The 22,093-nt window shown below is 41.0% G+C and overlaps 1 protein-coding gene across 1 annotated transcript in view; it reads left to right on the top strand.

The window, feature by feature from the left end:
• Positions 1 to 1,513: 1,513 nt before the first annotated feature.
• The window catches only part of CTTNBP2 (cortactin binding protein 2), a 187,737-nt gene continuing 167,157 nt past the window's right edge, over positions 1,514 to 22,093 (top strand). Inside the window, 2 exon segments of the mRNA XM_073328165.2 lie at positions 1,514 to 1,629; positions 19,299 to 19,406. Coding sequence (XP_073184266.2) covers positions 1,567 to 1,629; positions 19,299 to 19,406 — 171 coding nt within the window. The 5' untranslated portion in view covers positions 1,514 to 1,566.

Genomic DNA, 22,093 nt, shown 5'->3' with positions numbered 1-22,093 from the left:
GGCCCTAGCATGAACATGTGGTGAGGGGAGTTTTTCTTCTCTAGCGTGGTCATGGCAGTGAGGGTGTTTTTTGTTTCTCCACAGCCCCAAAAGAGGAGACAAGACCATTTTTAGGGGTACAGAGGACAAGTAGCAACATGGAGCATAAAGAGGGAGGAGCATTCACCAATTCAAACCTCCCATCTGACCCCCATTTACCAGGTCTGGGACACTATGCTGCTTGGGGCATCAAGTCTGCAAAGCCATTCTTAGGTGAAGGGATGTCTCTGGCACAGTCAGAGCAGCCAGAGAATGACCATCACTTACTGCAGTGCCACAGTCTTTGTAAGCAAGAAATGAATAATTCCTAGTATGGAGAGAGTCAAAAAGTGAGGGAGTTCTCTGTCCAGCAAAAGCTCAAACAATCCTGAGCACAGTAGGTACCACTGACAATGGTGCAGTGACCAATGCCCAGCATGGCAGTGTGGTCCCTGTAGTGATTAGTCTGTAATTAAGTGCTGTGGGGTCAATAAAGGAATTAAGCACTGATGCTGTCATGACAAGGAAAGGGTTAAGCATGTAACCAACCAATAGGTGCTAGAATAACTGTAGTGGGAAGTCGGGGGCAGAGCTAAGGTCAGCCCTATGTCGGGAGTGGAGCTTGGGCTAGCCCCACAGGGCGACCCACTTTCCCTTTGGGAAATATGGTCACCCTAGTTAAGTGTGGCCCTGAAACAAGAGCAGCTCCAGCAATGATGGGCTTAAGCATGGTCCTGCCAGGGAGAAAATTAAGTGAGGCTGTGGTTTTAGAGGGGGTTAAATGCAGATCTAGCTCCACTACGGAGCTGGCTAGCTGCGGCCCTTTGCAGCAGAAAAGCAGTAACATGAATCTGGAGTGAGCTCCACGCTCCCGCAGCTAGTGTCATGCGTGGAACAGCCGGGGCGAGGAGAAGACTCGCTGCTCAGCCTGGGAGGGAGCGTGGGTGTTGTAATTTAAGCACAGCTGCCTCAGGTCTGGCATGGAGGAGTTAAAGGTGGGTCCGAGGGGGGCTTTGCTTTGAAAATTAGAGGGGGGAAATACAGCTTTGGTCCCAGCATGGGGGGGAGATTACGTGCAGTTCCGGGGTAAGGGGAGAGGACTGGATTAAGGGACATCGCTGCCCTGTCTGCCCCCCATCTCACTTTCAGGAGTGGCCGCAGCCTCCTGTCTCCCCTCCCCAAAGAGGCAGACGTAGCAGCTGAGGGGTCCTAAGCAGCTTGGGCAGGTGGGCTGGGCCCACCACGCCCCCCGCGGGCACCACGCCGGGACGCTCCGCGGTGGGGTGGGCAAGGCAGAGCCGTGGGCCCCAGGGTGGATCCCCCCACTCGGGATCCCCTGCCCCAGCTTTCCCTCGCCCCCCGCGCCTGGACGAGCCGCGGCCGGGCCCGGCCCTACTGGCTGCCCTCACTCCGCTCTGGCGCGCAGGGGGTTAAGGGCTGCCGCGGGCGGGCGCGGCCCGGCAGGGAGGGGGTTAAGTGCTTGGCTGCTGCGGAGGCTGCCACTCGGCTCCGCGGCTCGCTGGGAGTCGGAGTCGCTCCAGCGGGAAGATGGCGACGGAGGGAGCGAGCGGGCAGCCCGGCTCTGGCGGCCCGGAGGACCCGGCGGGAACGGTAACCCGGCTGCGGGGACAGGGCGGCCACCGGGGCTCCGAGCCGGCCGGGGCGGCGCTGGGCTGGGGCGGCTGCGGGTGGCCCCGCCGCGGTGCTACCAGCGGGGGCGTGGAGCCCTCCCGCGCAGCTCCCCGAGGCGGTAACCCGCCCTCCAGCGGGGCGCCCGGGCTGCCGCCTCCCGCGCTCTCTGCTCGGGGGCTCTGGGAGCCCGCCCGGGCCGGGGGCGCCGGACGGGGGCTTGCGGGGCTCCTGTTGTGGCCGCGCCGGTGTGGGAGGGAGGTGGTGGCGCGGGGCTGGTGGGATCGCTCTGACCCAGTGCCGGGCTCACACCGCCCGCCTGACCCCCACTCCGCCCCCAGGCGAGCGGGCCGGCGGCTGCTCCCCCCCCCCCCCCCCGGCCAGGTCCCCGAGCAGCCCCTCGGTCGCAGGGTCGCGGTTTTCAGACCAGTCAGACTCGCTTCCTGGGGGTTTCTCGGATGGCTGAGGGTTGTGTGCTTTTATGGCTGGAGGAGGCAAAAGCAGCGTGGTGGGGGAGAGCAGGATGCGGAGCTTGATGCCAAGGCAGATTCATTTGCCTTGCTTCAAACGCTTTGAGTAGGAAAGAACTGTCCCCGCTTAAAGAGCCAAGCCGGAGGTTTCCTTTCATGCTGACACACGCTATATCGGGGTTAAAATATCCCATAATGACCGATGACTTTCACTTTGGCTGCTTCTCTCTCCAGTTATGCTGATCAGTCTAACGCGGCTAGACTGATTTTGCTGCTGTGGCTGTTTCTCTTGGTTTTCTAGTAAACTAAAATCTATGGAGTCAATTTCTAGGGCATATGCCTGGGGATTTAATCCTGTAACTCCCATTAGTACAAATAAGAATTGTATGGCAAAATCTATAATCAACTTCTAGACGTACAATTTGTAAACAACATTAAATTTTCACTATGAGAGAATGCATTGCTTAGCATATCAAAGCCCTTACATTTTCACTTTTTTTTTATTGGATCCCTTGCTGGGGCATTGACCCAAGACTAGAGAAGAGCACATCTTTCTGTGAAACTGCTCATAAAATTGTATATGAAATATTCCATACATGTTTTTAGTCTCTTGCTTATTTGTTTTTCAAATGAAAAAAGAAAAGGAGTACTTGTGGCACCTTAGAGACTAACCAATTTATTTGAGCATGAGCTTTCCTGAGCTACAGCTCACTTCATCGGCTCAAATAAATTGGTTAGTCTCTAAGGTGCCACAAGTACTCCTTTTCTTTTTGCGAATACAGACTAACACGGCTGTTGTTCTGAAACCTGTCAAATGAAAAAGCTATCCTAGGATTTGAATGGTGCTTCTGAAAATAACTATTGCAAGATGAAAGTCCATAAAATAACTAGTATGTCAAACTAGTCTAATTGATCTACTAAGTATTTTTAAATTAATATCCATAAAACTGTTCTGAATTGATATTGGAATCCTTTAAAGGGAATTTAAACCCTTAACTCAAGTTTATAGCTTTTTTAATGTAAAACCTAAGACCAGTATAGCACTACAACTATTTCTACAATAGTATTTAAATATTCCAGAGAAAATAATTGTTTTTAAACAATAAACTTTGTTTAAATATTGCACCATTAAGAGGCTCAAAATGATAATAAAGAAGTGTGTAACTGGCTTCATTAATTTTCGTTGGTGAAGCTGCCATATGCAAAGTGATAAGTAAACCTTTTTAAACATTGTTGGTTTTAGAAACTTCAAGTAATTTAAATAACATAGGCAAACACGTTTACTTGTTCAAGCATTGGCATATTTAGCTGTCTAAATAAATGGGCTGGTTTTTAAAAAATACTGAGCAAAACTCAGGCCAGATACTTTGATTCCTAAATACTATTTTACTAGCCAAGCCTTGGGCACCCATTTAGTGAAAAATCTTATTTTTAATTTGCCAATTATCCTTCAAATGTTTAAATTGCTTGTCCTCTGTTTTTGCTCAAACTAGATTATAAATTTTGTGTTTGAGTACATTTCACTTCCTTGTAGCTCAGTCCAAAATAATTCTCCAATAGAACAAAACTGGGTGTGTGTGAATATATTGGAGTGAGTAGTTTTTAAAAGGGCAGATACAAGTAGAATGATCAGTTCTCTTTTTTTCTTAATTATTTAGAAGAGAAATCAGTGTTTTTGGTTATTGCCAGGACACAGGATTAATAATAGCTTGAAGTTCAGCAAGATTTCCAGTGGAGTTTATTAAATTTGGTTTGATGTTTTGTTTGGTGGTTGGAATCCTGAAAGCATAGACAATCCAATGAATGATTTAGAGCGAGTTATACAAAAAGAAAAGGAGGACTTATGGCACCTTAGAGACTAACCAATTTATTTGGACATAAGCTTTTGTGAGCTACAGCCCACTGAAGTGAGCTGTAGCTCACGAAAGCTTATGCTCAAATAAATTGGTTAGTCTCTAAGGTGCCACAAGTCCTCCTTTTCTTTTTGCAAATACAGACTAACGCGGCTGCTACTCTGAAACTAGTTATACAGTAGTATTCTACTATACTTAAATAGCATCTAATACTGTCAACAGTTCAGCTAGACTGCTCTTCACTTGTAGGTATTGGATGCTAAATAGTTATCCTGATGTCTTGGTACAACATTAAAAAAAATAATTTTTAGGTGCTGGTTGGCTGCTCTTGGTCCTACTTCATTGTCCACGGAATTTGACTGAAAAAGAGTGGAGTATTTTTTAATGTGCTATAGTTGGGAATGAAGCCAACATTCTTGTCGTTCTGAGTGTGTGTGTTCCTCTCCTCTCCCCCCCACCCCCTTCCCTGAACTAAATGCTGCAGCTGGTATGCAAAAAAAAAAAAATACTGGGTATTCACATTGTTGTCATGGTAATAATGACAGTGGAAAACTGGGAGAGAAAGTGTATCTGAGTCTGTTCTCACACCTGTGTGTATCAGGGATGATTGCGGTAAAGTCAGTGGAGTTGAATCAGCATAAAGCCATTCTAATTTAGAATAGAATGGGGTAATGGTTTTAAAAAGAATAAAATTCCACCTGCATGATACCGATTGATAAGGATTGTATTATCAAATGTATCATTCCTTTTGCTGATATTTTGGGGGCAGCAACCTACACTGCAGTGAAACCTGGCTTGACAGATGTGGTAGTCTAACAGTATATTTAAAGAGGACACTGTGTAAAGCCTTTCTAACAGCTCTGTTTGTTACTATTACCCAGTAAAATATTGCTTTTTCTGTTGTGATGGACTAGCAACTGTGGAAACGATAATCCACAATTTGGCCAAATGTGGGAACTCTGTAAAACTCTGCATAAAGTACATATAGAATGGAATATTGACACCATTGAAGTCTGTGGGAGTTTTGCTGCTCATGTCAATAAATCGACGATTCACCAATAGTGTTAAGTGCAGTCTGCAAATATCAGTCTTTATTATTGCTCCTTTATATTTGTTTTCTTTCAGTAACTCTGTATTGTTGCTGATTTAATAACAGGAACTTCCTAGAATCACAGGAAAGAGTCTTAAATGGTTGTATGATATTTTAGACCCACAACTGATGTTGATACCTTGAGCTTTCTACAACAACTAAAACAACCCCTATGGTCAGAAAGGTTAAGGACAATAAGAATCTTTTAAATATATTGGGAACAAACTAAAACTTAGTGGTCTAGGTCTGATACTGGACAAACATGGTAAAGTTATCAATCATGATGTATAAAAAGCTAAATTTGTAAAGAAGCAGGATGATGTATTCATATCTTACAGTGATAATGAAATTCTTCCTGTTACATCTGTAACTAGCGAGGATGTTAAATATTAAAGTGACTATTAAAACTAAACATTTTTGAATCTGCAGTCCTGCATATCTCTCTTAACTAGGAGCAGTAAAAGAATTGGATGAGGAGCTCTCTCAGCCATTAGTATTTGTTTTTAAAAAAACAAAACCACCCACAAATCTTGTAAAACTGTGGAAGTTCCAGAGGACTGGGAAAATGTTTCAGCAATATTTTTAAAAGGTAAATGAGATGACCCAGGAAACAATGTCAGGTTAGTCGACCTATAAATCCCCAGCAAAATCAAGGGAAGACTGATATGGGATGCCATCGATAAAGAATTAAAAGACTATAGCATAATTCATGCTAATCAACATGGTTTTATGGAAAATTGGTCTTGTAAAACTTCAGTCAGATCACAAGAATGGCTGCTGTAGGTAACTCTGACATAATATACTTAGCCTTCTGAACGGCATTTGTCTTAGTCCCACATGACATTCTTAGATTTTTAAAAAAGCAGGATACAAAATACAGCCTCGGTGAAATGGATTAAAAACTGATAAAGTGATTGTAAATGGGGAATTATCACGTTAGTGGAGTATTTCTAGTGGGGTTTGACAGGGATCTGTTCTTGGCTCCATGCTAGCTAATATCTTTATCTATAATTTGGAAGAAAATATGTAATAACTGGTGGGGAAATTTCTAGAAGTGGTTGAATACTAAATGACTAGGACAGATCAGTAATGTAGACTGACCTGGCTCACTTTGAAAGCTTACCTCATTTGAAGCATGTCTTAGCACCACCAAATGCAATGGCGTAACATAGGAACACAGAATGCAGATCATACTTCATAGAATATCAGGGTTGGAAGGGACCTCAGGAGGTCATCTAGTCCAAGCCCCTGCTCAAAGCAGGACCAATCCCCAATTTTTGCCCTGGATCCCTAAATGGCCCCCTCAAGGATTGAACTCGCAACCCTGGGTTTAGCAGGCCAATGCTCTAAGATGAGGGACTGTATCCTGGAAAATAGTGACTCTGAAAATGACACATAGGTGTTGGTAGACAACCCATTGAACATGAGCTCCCAGTACAATGCTGTTGCTTAGGGGGAAGATATGATTCATGGATATATAAGCAGGCGAATGTCAAGTAGAAGTAGGCTGACCAGACAGCAAATGTGGAAAAATTGGGACGGGGGTGGGGGCTAATAGGCGCCGATATAAGACAAAGACCCAAATATTGGGACTGTCCCTATAAAATCAGGACATCTGGTCACCCTAAGTAGGAGTAGGGAGGTGGTAATATCTTTGTACATGGCATTATTAAGACCATTACTGGCATAATGTGTCCAGTTGTGTTGATAACACTTCAAAGAAGATGTTGACAAATTGGAAAGCAATCAGAAAAGAGCTACAAACATGCCTTGTAGAGAGAGACTAAAGCAGCTCAATCTACTTACCTTATCCAAGAGAATGCAAAGAGATAATTGATCAGTTTACAAGTATCTACATGAGGAAGACATTTCTGATGGTAGATGGATCTTTTAATCTAGCATTAGAAGGCATAATGAGATCCAGTGGTTGAAGGCTGAAGCTAGAAAAGTTCATATAAGAAATAAGGCACATTCTTAACAATGAGGGTAATTTACTAATGGAAAAACCTGGGAATGTGTTGGAGTCTCAGTCACTTGAAGTCCTTATTTAAAGACTGGATATCTCTTTAAATAAAAGTTATGGCTGAAACAGAAGATAAAATTGGAGCAAGGTTCTTTGGTCTCTTTACACAAGAGATCAACTAGATGATCATCATGATGGTCCCTCTTGTCCTTAAAATCTGTGAATAAAATTAAGTATATGTGTAGGTGTTTGCAGAATTGAGCCTTACATGCACTTCAAATTTTATATCATGTTGGTAGTAGGAATTAAAAATCTAGAGTTGGTTGAAAAATATAAAATTTCTTGAGAAATTTTCCACAATTCTTTTCACTGAAACAGGAAATTTTTGATATTTCCATCACTAAATTCAGTCAAAACAAATTAAAAAAAAATTTGAAATTTTGAAAGATTTAAAACAGTTCTAAAAGTAAGGTTGAGACTACCGTCTGCCAGGCAAATTAGATAACTGAAACCTCCAATAACTACAGAAACAGAACACAGAGTAACTTTAACAACTTTTAACTGTTTCTAGATCTAATCATGTAGTGGTGTTTGCCTTAGAAATTACACTTATTTTTAATGTAATTTTTGGTGACAAACTGGATTAGCATTGCATGTAAACTAATTGGTATAAACATTATCATTAAATAATAGTTTCATAAAAATGATTCAAAGTTATGAGAACCTCTTTAGCTGCATAGGTAGTTTTGAAGATAAATGCAAAACAGCAGAAAGATTTATTTTTTTGGCTTTGATGGAATATACTTACTTCAACCTCTGTAAAAAGAAAAGGAGTACTTGTGGCACCTTAGAGACTAATCAATTTATTTGAGCATGAGCTTTCGTGAGCTCATGCTCAAATAAATTGATTAGTCTCTAAGGTGCCACAAGTACTCCTTTTTCTTTTTGCGAATACAGACTAACACGGCTGTTACTCTTCAACCTCTGTGTACATCATAAAACAAATTTGTTTACCCACCTTGTCCCTCTAATCAATTTAATAGTCAGTGTGTTTAAGAAAACAAAACAAAAACAACCCAACTCCCCAGCATTTGAGTAAAACTCCACCAATTTAAGCAAAAGTACAAATGAGTAAATAAACCCTGAAAATTAAACTCAGGCCATGGGACCCTGAAAGACTTAAACGTGCTTAATTTCATGCACTAAGAGTGGTTGACTGTAGGGCTGTTGAGTTAACTGTGATTAAATCACACAACTCATTTTTTGATGTTTTCTACATTTTCAGATATATTTATTTCAATTACAACACTGAATACAAAGTGTACAGTGCTCACTTTATTTTTTGGTTTGAAATATTTGCACTGTAAAAAAACAAGAAATAGTATTTACAATTCACCTAATGTGTAAGTACTGTAGTGCAATCTCTTTTTATCATGAAACTTGAACTTACAAATGTGTTTTTGAATGCAGTTATTTATTTTTATAATTTGACAGTGTAAAACTTTAGCACCTACAAGTCCACTCCGTCCTACTTTAGCCAATTGCTAAGACAAACAAGTTTGTTTACATTTGGGGGCAGGGTACTGCTGCCTGCTTCTTATTTACAATGTCAGTGAAAGTGAGAACAGGCATTCACATGGCACTGTTATAACCTGCGTCGCAAGATATTTACGTGCCAGATGCACTAAAGATTCACATGTCCCTTCATGCTTCAACCACCATTCCAGAGGATATGCATCCATGCTGATGAGGGGTTCTGCTAGATAACCATCCAAAGCAGAGTGAACTGACGCATGTTCATGTAACTTTCATCATCTGAGTCAGATGCCACCAGCAGAATATTGACTTTCTTTTTTGGTGGTTCAGGTTCTGTAGTTTTCACATCTGAGTGTTACTCTTTTAAGACTTCTGAAAGTATGCTCCTCACCTCGTCCCTCTCAGATTTTGGATGGCACTTAAGAGTCTTAAACCTTCGGTCGAGTGCTGTAGCTATTTTTAGAAATCTCACATTGGTACCTTCTTTGCATTTTGTCAAATCAGCAGTGATGGCGTTTGTAAATAAAACGATGTGCTGAGTCATCATCCGAGACTGCCATAACATGAAATATATGGGTAAAACAGAGCAGGGGACATACAATTCTCCCCCAAGGAGTTCAATCACAAATGTAATTAACACACTTTTTATATAAATTAAACAAAGTGTTAATTTAAATTCATTATAATAAAAATGAACATCATCAGCATGGAAGCATGTCTTCCGGAATGGTGGCTGAAACATGAAGGGACATGCAAATGTTAAGCATATCTGGCATGTAAATGCCTTGCAATGTTGGCTATGGAAGTACTATCTGAATGCCTGTTCTCGCTTTCAGGTGACATCGTAAATAAGAAGCAGGCAGCAGTACACTCCCTTCCCCCCCGCCCGAATGTAAACAAACTTATTTGTCTTAGCGATTGGCTGAAGTAGGACTGAGTTGACTTCGTTTTATTTTTGAATGCAAGTTTTTTGTATATAATTTGACATTTGTAAGTTCAACTTTCATGATAGAGATTGCATTACAGTACATACTTTAGGTGAGCTGTATATACTACTATTTTACAGTGCAAATATTTGTGATAAAAATACAAAGTTTACAGTGTTCACTTTATATTCGGTGTTGAAAATGAAATCAATATAATTGAAAATGTAGGAAACATCCAAAAATATTTAAATGGTATTGTATTTAACACTGCAATTAATTGCAGTTTTTTTAATTGCTTGGCTGTCCTAGTTGACTTCAGTGGAATTCCTCACGGTGTGTAAGGTTAAGTGCATGTATCTGCAGGATCAGTGTCTCGGTATCTAGCAGACTGATGAATAAGGTAGCAAATTCCAGTTAGTCTCCCCCTGGTTTTCTCCAGTCTCTCAGAACTCAGATTTGCTTCTGTTAGCAAGAGCCTTCCAGCTGATCTGAAGTGAGCACTTGAACTCTTTTCAGAGTAACAGCCGTGTTAGTCTGTATTCGCAAAAAGAAAAGGAGTACTTGTGGCACCTTAGAGACTAACCAATTTATTTGAGCATGAGCTTTCGTGAGCCGCAACTCACTTCATCAGATGCATGCCGTGGAAACTGCAGCAGACTTTATTTATACACAGAGAATATGAAAAAATACCTCCTCCCACCCCACTGTCCTGCTGGTAATAGCTTATCTAAAGTGATCATCAGGTGGGCCATTTCCAGCACAAATCCAGGTTTTCTCACCCTCCACCCCCCCACACAAATTCACTCTCCTGCTGGTGATAGCCCATCACACATTGTAGGGAGAATGGTCACTTTGGATGAGCTATTACCAGCAGGAGAGTGAATTTGTGTGGGGGGTGGAGGGTGAGAAAACCTGGATTTGTGCTGGAAATGGCCCACCTGATGATCACTTTAGATAAGCTATTACCAGCTGGACAATGGGGTGGGAGGAGGTATTTTTTCATATTCTCTGTGTGTATATATAAAGTCTGATGCAGTTTCCACGGCATGCATCTGATGAAGTGAGCTGTGGCTCATGAAAGCTCATGCTCAAATAAATTGGGTAGTCTCTAAGGTGCCACAAGTACTCCTTTTCTTTTCACTTGAACTCTGGTCACCTGCTCCTCCCTTAAAACATCTCTGGAGTGAAGTGCTACCAGTGCTTGTCCTATCCCTATCCTCTTCCCTCCCCCCTCCCCACCCCCAAATTAATTCAGGATTTGGGAATGTCCTCCTCTCTGATCAGCATCCATCAGTTTCAGGTGATGGGGAGAACTAGGGCCCTCCAAAATCATGCTCCATTTTGGTCAATTTCACGGTCATAGAATTTTAAAAATAGTAAACGTCATGCTTTCAGCTATTTAAATCTGAAATTTCACGGTGTTTTAATTGTAGGGGTCCTGACCCAAAAAGGAAGGAAGTGTGTGTGGTTGAGGGGGTGGGGGTTCACAAGGTTATTTGGGGCAGAAGTAATGGTGGCATGGTATGGTATGACCACCCTTCTGCACTGCTACTACCATGGCGCTGCCTTCAGAGCTGAGTACCTGGCCAACAACTGCTGCTCTCCAGCCACCCAGGTCTTAAGGCAGTGAAGTAAGGGTGGAATAGCACAACCCACCCTTAAAATACCCATCCCCACTCAACTTCCTTTTTGAGTCAGGACCCCCAATTTGAGAAACGCTGGTCTCACCATAAAATCTGTATAGTAGAGGGTAAAAGCACACAAGACCAGATTGCACTGGGGAGACCAGATTTCAGAGTTCATGATGCATTTTTCATGGCCATGAATTTGGTAGGGCCCTACTTATAATAGGAAATAAGACTAATAGCTCCTTCGTGTCCTAACTAAACACTCCCTCTGGGGATAAGAGAAAATCAAAGATTCTGATTAGAGCTTCTGTTGGTAGCACTTCTGCCTTGATCTGTGAAGATGCAGGTTAGCAATTTGCCCCTCTCTGGCCTAACTATGGCCCATGGGCCACATCCGGCCCGCAGGACCCCTCCCTCTGGACCCCGAGCTCCTGTCAGAGTGGGGTCAGGACAGGCTTGCGGAGGAGCCAGCCCAACTCCCTGGCAGCGGGGTGGAGGCTAGCCCCTGACCCCTCCCTGCTCCATCACAGTCACAGTTCCCCCAGCACCTGGGCAGTGTGGCTGCAGCTCCTGCCAGGTGGCACAGCTATAGCGCCTCCGGACCTGGTGCTCTAGGGTGGCATGGTCAGGGGAAGGGAGGGTTGGAGGGGGACAGTTAAGGGGCCTGGGCCCTGCTGCCAGGGAGAGGGGCAGAGCAAGCCGAGGCCCTCTCTCCACTCCCAGCATGCTTCGCCCCTGTCCCCAACAGCCAAGCCCAGACAGGGAGCGAGCCCTACCCGACTGCCAGGGAGAGCAGCCAAACGAGCAGGGCACATGCACAGGGAAAGAACTGAGCCTCCCATTTCCCCCCACTTCACAAGTAACATGGGGCAGGGAGGGTTGGATACGGGGCGGGGGCCCCCAGAGGGACAGTCAAGGGGTAGAGAGCAGGGGTGTCTGGATAGCATGTGGGAGTCCCAGGGGCAGTCAGGGTGGGGAGCAGGGGGGTGTTGGGTGGAGGTTCTGGGGGGCTGGATAGGGGGCAGGGGCTAGGCCATGCCTCGCTGTTTGAGGAGGCATAGCCTTCCCCAGCCTTCCCTACCTGGCCCTCCATACAGTTTCTATACCTGATGTGGCCCTAGGGCCAAAAAGTTGGCCCATCCTTGAATTAGGCTGTGCTAATGTTCAGGATGGGCACCCAGCAAATTGGTTGGGGCTGAGCTAATTAGTTGTGTGGTTTAATGACTCTCTATCAGCTGCTAGGCAACACTAACTTCTTGCAGAATTGGATTTTAAAAAACGACATGGCATTCTAGAACACTCAGACTCCATGTGAACAGACTTCATACAAATTTAGTTTGAGGTGGGGGAATAAGAATTTTCCTGTGTTTGGGTCTTGTGAATATGTTGTTCCAAGGTGAAATTTAGCATACATCTCTGTTGTAAAACCAATATAACAGAATGGTGGTTACAGGCTCAGTGCTAGAAGTGTTGTAACTAAGTCTCATAGGACACATGAGTGGAGAGCCACTAATGTAGAATATATTGGCTGGCATGAAAACGAATGATTGTCCTGTTGATTATAATGCCCAATGCTTGAGGCTCAGTAAATTAGGGAGGTTGCTTTTTCAGCCTGAAAGGCAATAGTTTTCACTAAGCAATTTTGTTTGTTAATGCAATCATTCACAAATCAGAAAACAATTTTATTGCTTGCTCCCTGCCTGCCCAACTCCTTCCCTTATGCTTCCCTTTTTTTTAAAATTTTCTTAATACTGCCAATTTCTCCACTTTCTCCTGCCTACTGCCTATAAACAGAAGCAGGATTGTGGGTACTGGGTGCTTATATGTATATAATTGCTCAGGTAACTGCAACTGCTACTCTGAGGCAAAACAAGAACCTAAGCAAGTCTGTTATGGTGAAGCCCTCCTGCTTCCAGGAAGTGGCAGGCAGGGAAATATGTGGGAGTTAGTTGACAGCATAATCATATATAAAATATATATTTTAAGATCTTAACTTGAGGTAGTCAGGAAAATACACAGATTTATTTGTCTAGTCAAGTAGCCAACTGGATTGCATGCTGGCCATTCAGGGGTGTAAAATATTGTACATGAATAAGTTGAGTGGATGGCCTACTTTACTCCTGACTTTGTCTTTTTTTTATTATTAGCGTTATAGATCTGGTGCAATACTGTATCTATAATTACACTAAAATCTTCTTTTCTGTAAAGAGATGCAATTCTTATTTTATAAATCAAAGCCAGGGAATACTTCTTCTCCCTGCCCTCCAAGTATCTGAGCTGCTTTTTCTCTTGCATCTTATTTTGTTTTTTAAACTTCAACCCACAAAATTGTACAATAAGCTGCTTTTGCCAATTCTGAATTTTAAAAAAAATATTTCAAATGTAAAATATAACCATATAAAACAGTGGTTCTCAAACTTGTGACCCCTTCCACATAGCAAGTCTTTGAATGCAACCCCCCCCACCCCTTATAAATTAAAAACGCTTTTTTATATATTTAGCACCATTATAAATGCTAGATGCAAAGTGGGGTTTGAGGTGGAGGCTCACTGCTCATGACCCCCCCCCATATAATAACCTCATGACCCCCTGAGGGGGCCTAACCCCCAGTTTGAGAATCCCTGATATAAAGCATACTGTACTTGTATCTGTTGTACGACTGGCAATTCAGACTTCAATTCTCAAGGAAAAACTTGACAGGCCAGTAGTCAAATATAGTTAAGAAGATAAGGATTTTAATCCTTAATCATCTCCTTCCTCGAGGAATAAAAAAGATTTCAGAATAAAACATTGCAGAAAATTACCTAAGAAATAGGTTCTGGCTCTTTTTGCTTGTGTATTATTGTAGCTAAACTAAATTTAAGATGACCAGCTGACCCTCTTAACCACCCATTGCTGCTACCATTTTTATGCTCTGGTTCATGTCAAGAAAGAATTTTATTTTAATTTATTTTAAAATACATCACCTGATCAGGTCCCCATTTAAAATGCTCATAATTGCATCCTAAGTGTTGAATAGATGTCTCAGGTTATTATTGGGGGGATAAGAAACTCTTCATTTATGTCTCTGGCTCAACTCTGGTCAAGGACTAGGGTGGATAAAAATCATTTAAAAATTGAATTAAAAAATTAAATTTCAAATTGACAAATTAGGGTCTAATTTATTAGCTCTTAATCAATTTAAATATAAAAATTATTAAGCAGTATGTTTTCTGCCAAGCTTTAAAATAACCCAAACCACAGAACTTTAGAAGTCACTGGCTAAGCATCTGGAACCAGAGTTTGCTGAAATGCTAACCTGGCTTTTGACAGCAGTAGCCTCTTCTGCAAAAGAGTATATTTTCTTCTTTTCAGTTTATTCACCTAGTTCAGTTCAGTGACTAATTCACTGTAAGATAAGAAACCAGTTGGACATTGGACAAGCAGGGAAAACTTTTTTTTCTTTTGCAATTTATAATAAAACTAGGGGGAGGAGAGGATCTACCTGAATCAATACAATTCACTAACTACAGATACTTCCTTTTGTTTAATGAATGTTTGTTTTTTAAACGCAAAATGTTCTGTTAAAACTTTTGCTAAGAAAATATATTTATGTATCTGGTTGTTTTATAAAATTTACATGTATTTTTTTAATTTGAATTTGAATTTCCATCCAAATAGACTTGGCACATATCACAAGTAAAAATAAATGCAACATTCACAATTTTCTAAATAACATCTATACATTTATTCAGATACTGAATTTTAATTGAGCTATATAAAAGTTTAAATATATAGATACGATAGTTTGGGGCTACTTTTTGCTTAATGTAAAAGCTGCATTTAGTTGCAAATCAATATGTTTTAATAATTACCAACCAATACGAATAAACTTTCCTTAGAAAAATAGCTAAATGCAAAACATAATTGAAATCAAATCAATTATTTAAATCCAGGTTTTCTACTTGCTGGTTTAAATCATGATTAAAATTGGTGATTTTAAACAGCTGTGATTTAAATCAGTCTACTTTGTCAAGGTTCATAGTAACTAAAAGTCTTCACCAATGGTGTGCTGCCAAGAAATTAACAGGGAACTTTTGTGTACTTTACCTATTGACAGTGAATTCTGGACTGGGAAAGACCACACTGCCTCCTCTGTCCCCTAGTGGCTGCATCCCCTACCTCCTTTGGATATGCTTATCAGAAATATCCTTATGGGCTAGGAGTGGAATTACAGTGTACAGAGGAAAGATGGTCTTGTAATTAAAGCACTGGATGAGGTCTTAGAATATCATGGTTGAGTTTCTGGCTCTGCCATACGGACTTCCTGGGTGACTCTGAACAAGCCACTTAATTTCTTCCTCAATTCCCTATCTGTAAAATGGGGACAAGAATATTTCCCTACCTCACAGGGCTGCTATAAGATTAACTTATAGTGTTTATGAAGTGCTCAGATACTGCTGCAATCTAGGTCATAGAAGAAGGAACATGGGGAGGTATTGCTGGCTTCAGAGATCAATTAGATAGAGGAGGGGAATTCTACTGCTGGGAGGGAGGAAACTAGAGGCTTTATACTAGTATTGATGATCGGTGTAATGTGCTGTGTTAGTACAGTGAGTACTGTAGAGCAGGGGTTCTCGATCTTTTTCTTTCTGAGGCCTCCAACTCCCCCCCCGCGACATGCTGTTAGAAATTCCGTGGCACAGCTGTGCCACAACGGGCTTTCTGCGTATAAAATCCAGCGTTGAGGGGTAGCAAGCAGGGCAATTTCCCGGGGCCCCATGCCATAGGAGCACTGCAAAGCTAAGTTGCTCAGGCTTCTACTTTAGCCCTTGGTGGTGGGGCTCTGGGCCCTGGACTTCACCCCCTTGTAGTGGGGCTTTGGACTTCTTTGCTGGGCCCCAGCTAGTTTAACGCTGGTCCTGTTTGGCGGCCCTGCCAGGGGCCCTGGACCTCTGGTTGAGAACCACTGCTGTAGAGAGTTTTAAAAGAAGTAGTGAAAGAGGTTGCTTCTGCATGTGTGAGAATGCAGAACAAGGAAAAGAAGCTTTCAAAGTGACCTGCTGCTTTTTTGTCCACTTGGCATGAGATCAGCTAAGGAGGGGGTAGTTCTGGGAAAGCAGGTTGGGAACTTTTTCTAACCTCCAGTGCACAGTTCTGCATGTAGCTTGACCTGAATGTGGAACAGCAAGAACAAAACAAAGGGCATTTAAAATGAAGGGTTTCAAATGTTTACTCTACTTTCTTTACTGGTATTTACATATCAAGGCTATTGGTCTATTTGTAAAGAGTTAGTGATTTCAGCAACAGTTTCTGAATCCATCAATACTAATTATAGCCCTGTTCATTGTTTCTCAAAGGCTGATGCATGTTGGCTAAGTAGCCTAGGGAAGCTTGCCCTGATGTTTTACATGTACAGATAAATAAGGTTCTGGCTTGCAAGTCCTTTTCATCTAAACTCACTTCACATGTGGGAGGGAAAAACAAGTATCTCAAAATTACAAATTCATTCAAAATCAGAACAAGCAAAGTAATGATAGCTGAAACCAAAGAATTAGAGATCGGTGTGGGTCGTGCACTAATTCCCTAAGAAAACCCCCATGTCGTAAGATACTGTTGTCACCGGCCTAAATTTAATTTTCATTGGGTTTTGAGGTTCTGCTTTCTGAAAATCAAGCCCTTCTAGGGTTTGGGAAGTTGGACATCCATAAATTGATCCATAATCACTTGTCACTTAAGATTTAATCCAGTGGTATATATCTTTCCTCCTAAGGACTATATATTTTTCTCACTCATCTATTTTCTCCTGTGGAAGGCATGTTCCCAAACTTTCAGATCATAATAACTATGCCCCTTTTAATTGCTTTTCAAGACTAAGCCCTCATTACAGCTACAGAATTGACGCAATGTTTACTAGCTACACTTACACCCACATGTTCACCCCCTCACACAGGGTTCCTCTGCATGCTTCAGCTACAACAGTAGCAGTATTTGGGGCAACTTTGCTTCCTTGCCCATCTGAGGAAAGAACAGCTTATCTGCTCTACTCCCATTTTGAGAAAGCAGCAGCATCACTTGGGCCAATTCGCTGTCAAATTCTCCTTTTTAAAAAAACAGGAGTACAACTTTTGTTCATTTTCTGAGTTTGCTGCCCTCCTTCAGTGGAAGTAGCCAGCAGTTCTAATTGCTTTGCCCCTTGGCCGCTGCAAATTCCTACTCATTGTGGACTAGTGAGTGTCTGCAAGCAACATCCATAAAAACTGACTGAAAACAGCTCTGTTAAAAGGCTAACTGAAAGCAGACTTGCACAGTGCTGGTCAAATGTCAATGATTTAACTATTAAAAAGGGAGGGAGGGAAATAAAAACTAAAAAGGCTTAGTTCTAGAATCCTGATTGCTCCTGGATTCCCAGGAGCAGTTGCCCAACGGGGTGGATGTGTGTGTTCATGGAACAATGATTGTGACAATTTCTTCTGGATGTAGACCTTGATACAGTCATTCAGGCCTTTGTCACCTCCCACTTCCGTGTTTGTCTACATGGGATTACTCCTGAAGACCTCAGAAACCGCAGTTGGCATAGACTATGGTGGCCAATTTATATAGTGGGATTGGTTGAAAAGAGCATAGTGCCTCACTGCTGCAGAGTTTGTACCTACCTATCTTCTTCTGGGTGCAAGTCAAGGTGTTAATATTGTTCTATGATACTCTGTGGCTTGGGCTGTAGCCATCCAGGAGCATGCCTCTCTCCCTGTGTCCTGTCATGATACTTGAGCTCAGATGAAATATTCAAGCTAACAGTAGCAGGAAAATAGGAATTGCCATACCAGATCAAACCAGTGCCCAAGTCCTAATATCCTTCCTCCTGATTATCAGCGCCTTTTGTGAAATCCTCAAATTATGGAATAACTTCTACTTTGGGAAAGTTTCTTCCCAACCATAGGCAATCAGTAGCTGGTTTACACTCTGAAACATGAGGGCTTATCCCCCTTGCAAAAATTTATTTTACTGTATAGAACTGTGGATGATATCTTAATCCTTATAAAAGTCTGGTACTGTTTTTGTGTTCAGTTGGCTGCTTTGCTTCAATGATATATTGTGGCAATGAGTTCCAAAAGCTAACTGTGGGTTTTTAAACATAAAAATACTTCCTTTAATAAAATTTAAATTTAGTATCTTTCAATTGGATTTTAATGCCTTTTTTTGGGGGTGGGGGTGGGGGGGAGGAGGGGACTAGAATTTCCTGATTTACCTTATCTATATTGTGCAGTAGTATTCATCTGTATCATGTCTCCTTTTATTAATCAGAGCTCTAAACAATTATTTCAGCATCTACTTGCACAGAAGTTTTCCATGAATTTTTAATCACTTTTGTTGCCTGTCTTTTGGACCTTTTTCTGCCATGTCTTTTATTAGATGGGGTGACCAGTACTTGATTGACTTATCCATGGGCTGTTGGGCAATTTTTAGTGAAGGGATCTTAGCTGTGGAATTAAATTTCTCTTGTTGGTCTGAAAGTACTTTTTTATTTTTTTTCACCCTTTAGGGCAGGGCTCATCTGTTCACAGAGGCTCTTCTGTGATTGTGTGTTCTTATTTACCTACTGGACTAGTCTTTTTGTGTGTGTGGTTTTTTTTTGTGAATTTGATTTAAACTTTCTTATGTGTAATTGATCTGAAACACTGTAGATGGAATCATTTGATAGGATGGAAAAATAGAGTTCAGTTATTTTGTAGGCTTTTAGTTGACAACGTGAAGCCCCAAGACAGCTAAAATACAAATGCTTAACTTTGACTGAATTTGACTTCAGTGGGACTACCCTTGCTTAAAGTTAAGCACATGCATAAGTCTTTTCAGGAGCTGGCCCTTTGAAAGAAAAATTATTTGAAAACAGCATGTCATACTGGTAAACTCCTTGTACTTCATCTTAAATAAAAAGGGTAAAACTACTTGATACTCACCTTGACCCTGATTGTTACAATTCAGATCATGTCAAATATTTACAACACAATAATAAACCTTAGAAAAATATGGTCTGTGATGGAAATGCTGACAGACTTTGACTACATCAGCAGAAACTAGCACTATTATCATGCCCTTTCTTTTTTGTTTTTGCTTTGTGGTTTTTATCTTGGTTTTCCCCCCTATTTACTGTAACCATCATACCCGCGTTTAAACAGTGTATTCATCAATTGTACCTCTCTTACAGAAAAGAGAGTTTGATGTGGATAATCTGAGCAAGCAAGAACTGCGGATGCTCCTTAGTGTAATGGAAGGGGAACTGGAAGCACGGGATCTTGTAATTGAAGCCTTGAGGGTAAGTTACTGTTTTTTAGATATCCTCCCTCCCACCCCTGTTTTAAGCATGGTTTGTAACACTTTCTTAGTGTTCAAAAAAAAGAGAGAGTATAAATTGTGATGTGTAGCGCTCTTCGGCTGTTCAGACCCTACCACTCATAAAGTGCTTTCTTGGCTAAGAGGTACAGTCAATCCTTGTTCCCAAACCATCATAACAAAATATACAGTAAATGAATTTGGAATTTGAAAGGGTAGAGCATGGGGTAAATAGTAAAATAACAGAATGTTACGTTGCATCATACTCCATTTGCAATAGGTGGGAATAACTTTAAAGAAGGGCTGTCTATCACAGTTAACTCAAGTGATTAACTCAATTAAAAATTGAATCGCAGCTTTTATTGAACTGTTAAGCAATAATACCAATTTAAATAAATATTTTTGGGTGGATTTCTGCATTTTCAAATATTTATTTCAATTTCAACACAGAATACAAAGTTTACAGTGCTCACTTTATTATTTTGATTATAAATATTTGCACAGTGTAAAAGCAAAATAGTATGAGATGAATTAAAAATACTTTTTTACAGTGCAAATATTTATAATCAAAATAATAAAGTGAGCACTGTAAACTTTGTATTCTGTGTTCTGCATTTTCAAATATATTGATTTCAATTACAAAACAGCCACAACTATTTAAATTAATGGTATTCTGTTTTTGTGTAACAGTGCAATTAAAACTGTGGTTAATCATTTATTTTAATCTCATAACTAATCGCAAATTTAAAAAAAATATTAAATTGAATCAAGTCTTCATTTATTTCAGCAGTCTTGATGCTTGGATTTAATAAATGTTTAGTGGGCATTGCCAGACTTCTGAAGTGGAGATGAAAGGGAAGGTCATGTAGATGTAGAAAAGCGTGATTTTATTTATTTTAAACCCTGGGACCCAGTTTTGATTAGGGCCTCATTCTGCAAGGTGCTCTGCAAACACACATTGGTGTGTGTTTCTTACCCCTGTCTAAAGACAAGTGACATACAAAGCTGCCTGGAAACTTTGTAGACATAACTTTGATCCTCATCTGATGGAAAATATAACTTTAAAAATATTCATTAATGCAAGAAAATATAATGCAGAGTATCCAAATAAGCCTTTAGTAACAAAATAAAGATCCTTCTAAATTGCTTCAATTTATAGCAAAATTAAAGTTATAGTTGGATATCAATAAATGTACATCTTTTAAGGTCTTCTAAAGAGAAAACCCAATGTAGTGGAGTATGCTTCATACTAGATGTTAGTAGTGTGTAATATATTATGGTTATCAGGTACTGCATTAACACTTTCAACTGTAATGTCACAATAAGAGATACCTGTCTTAATTTTTTAAGAATTGCTTTTGGCTTTAGACCACTTGATACAAATGGAGCTGTCTAAATAGCTGTCACTAATATACCTATATTAATAATGATCAAGGGCCTGGATAGGACCTTCTTTTATGAAATAGTTTTAATTTTTAATGGAAATAAAACACTAGAGACAATAGGTTTCTAGAGGATTACTGCACTGTGAAATAATTTAGTCTGGGGTTTTCAGGTGCATGCACTCCCAGAATTGCACTCTTATAATTTCAGATCTTGTGCCCTGACTGCCAGGTTAAACTAAACTAAAAATAAAAGAGGAGTGCAAATAGGATATTTGAGCACTTTCTCTTTTCTCATATGCATTTATGGGCAGTTGACTCTACTGCTCAGAGTACAATAATGGTACACGTGCCAAAAGCACACATTGGCTATATTACGCTAGTGTACAATGTAGAATCATAGAAACATAAGGCTAGATGGGACCTCGAGAGGTTGTCCAGTCCAACTCCCTGTGCTGAGGGAGGATCAAGTAAACCTAGATCATCTCTGACAGGTGTGTGGTGTTTGTGTATATTTTTTTTTTAAATCTTATTCTTAAAAATCTCCAACAATGGGGATTCCACAACCTCCCTTCAAAATATACTTCAGTGCTTAACTATCCTTATAATGTGTTTCATAATATCTAACCCATAATATCTCCTTTGCTGCAGATTAAGCCAATTATTTCTTGTCCCACCTTCAGTGGACATAAAGAACAGTTGATCAACATCCTTTTTGTAACAGCCCTTAACATATTTAAAGACTATCAGCTCTCCCCACTCCCTGCTCCCCACCAGTCTTTTCTCAAGACTAAACATGAGAAAAGAGTGGGAAAAAAAAAATCGGGGCACAAGTCAGGTTTTCTAAACTGTTCATCATTTTTGTCTCCCTCCTCTGGACTCTTTCCAGTTTGTCCACATCTTTTGAAAAGTATGGTACCCAAAACTGGGCATGGTACCTCAGGTGAGGCCTCCCCAGTGTCAAGCAGAGTGGGACAGTTGCCCCCCCTGTGTCTAACATATGACACTCCTGCTAACACAGCCCAGAATAAAATTTAGTCTTTTGCAAGTGCATCACATTTTTGACTCATTCAGTATGTGATACAGTATAACCCCCAGATCCTTTTCAGCGGTACTACTGTCTAGCCAGTTATTCCCCATTTTGGGTGTGCATTTGATTTTTTTTTTTTTCCCCCCCTCCCTAAGTGTGATGCTTGTCTTTAATCTACAATTCATCAAAGTCACGGTGAATACTAATCTTATTCTCCAAAGTGATAGAAACCTTATCAGGTTGGTGTAATTTCAAATT

This window comes from Lepidochelys kempii, chromosome 1, assembly GCF_965140285.1.
Source record: "Lepidochelys kempii isolate rLepKem1 chromosome 1, rLepKem1.hap1, whole genome shotgun sequence".
In the NCBI taxonomy this organism is placed as follows: Eukaryota; Metazoa; Chordata; order Testudines; family Cheloniidae; genus Lepidochelys; species Lepidochelys kempii.
The sequence above is the reverse complement of the archived record's forward strand: the minus strand, read 5'-3'. Positions and strand labels throughout refer to the sequence as shown.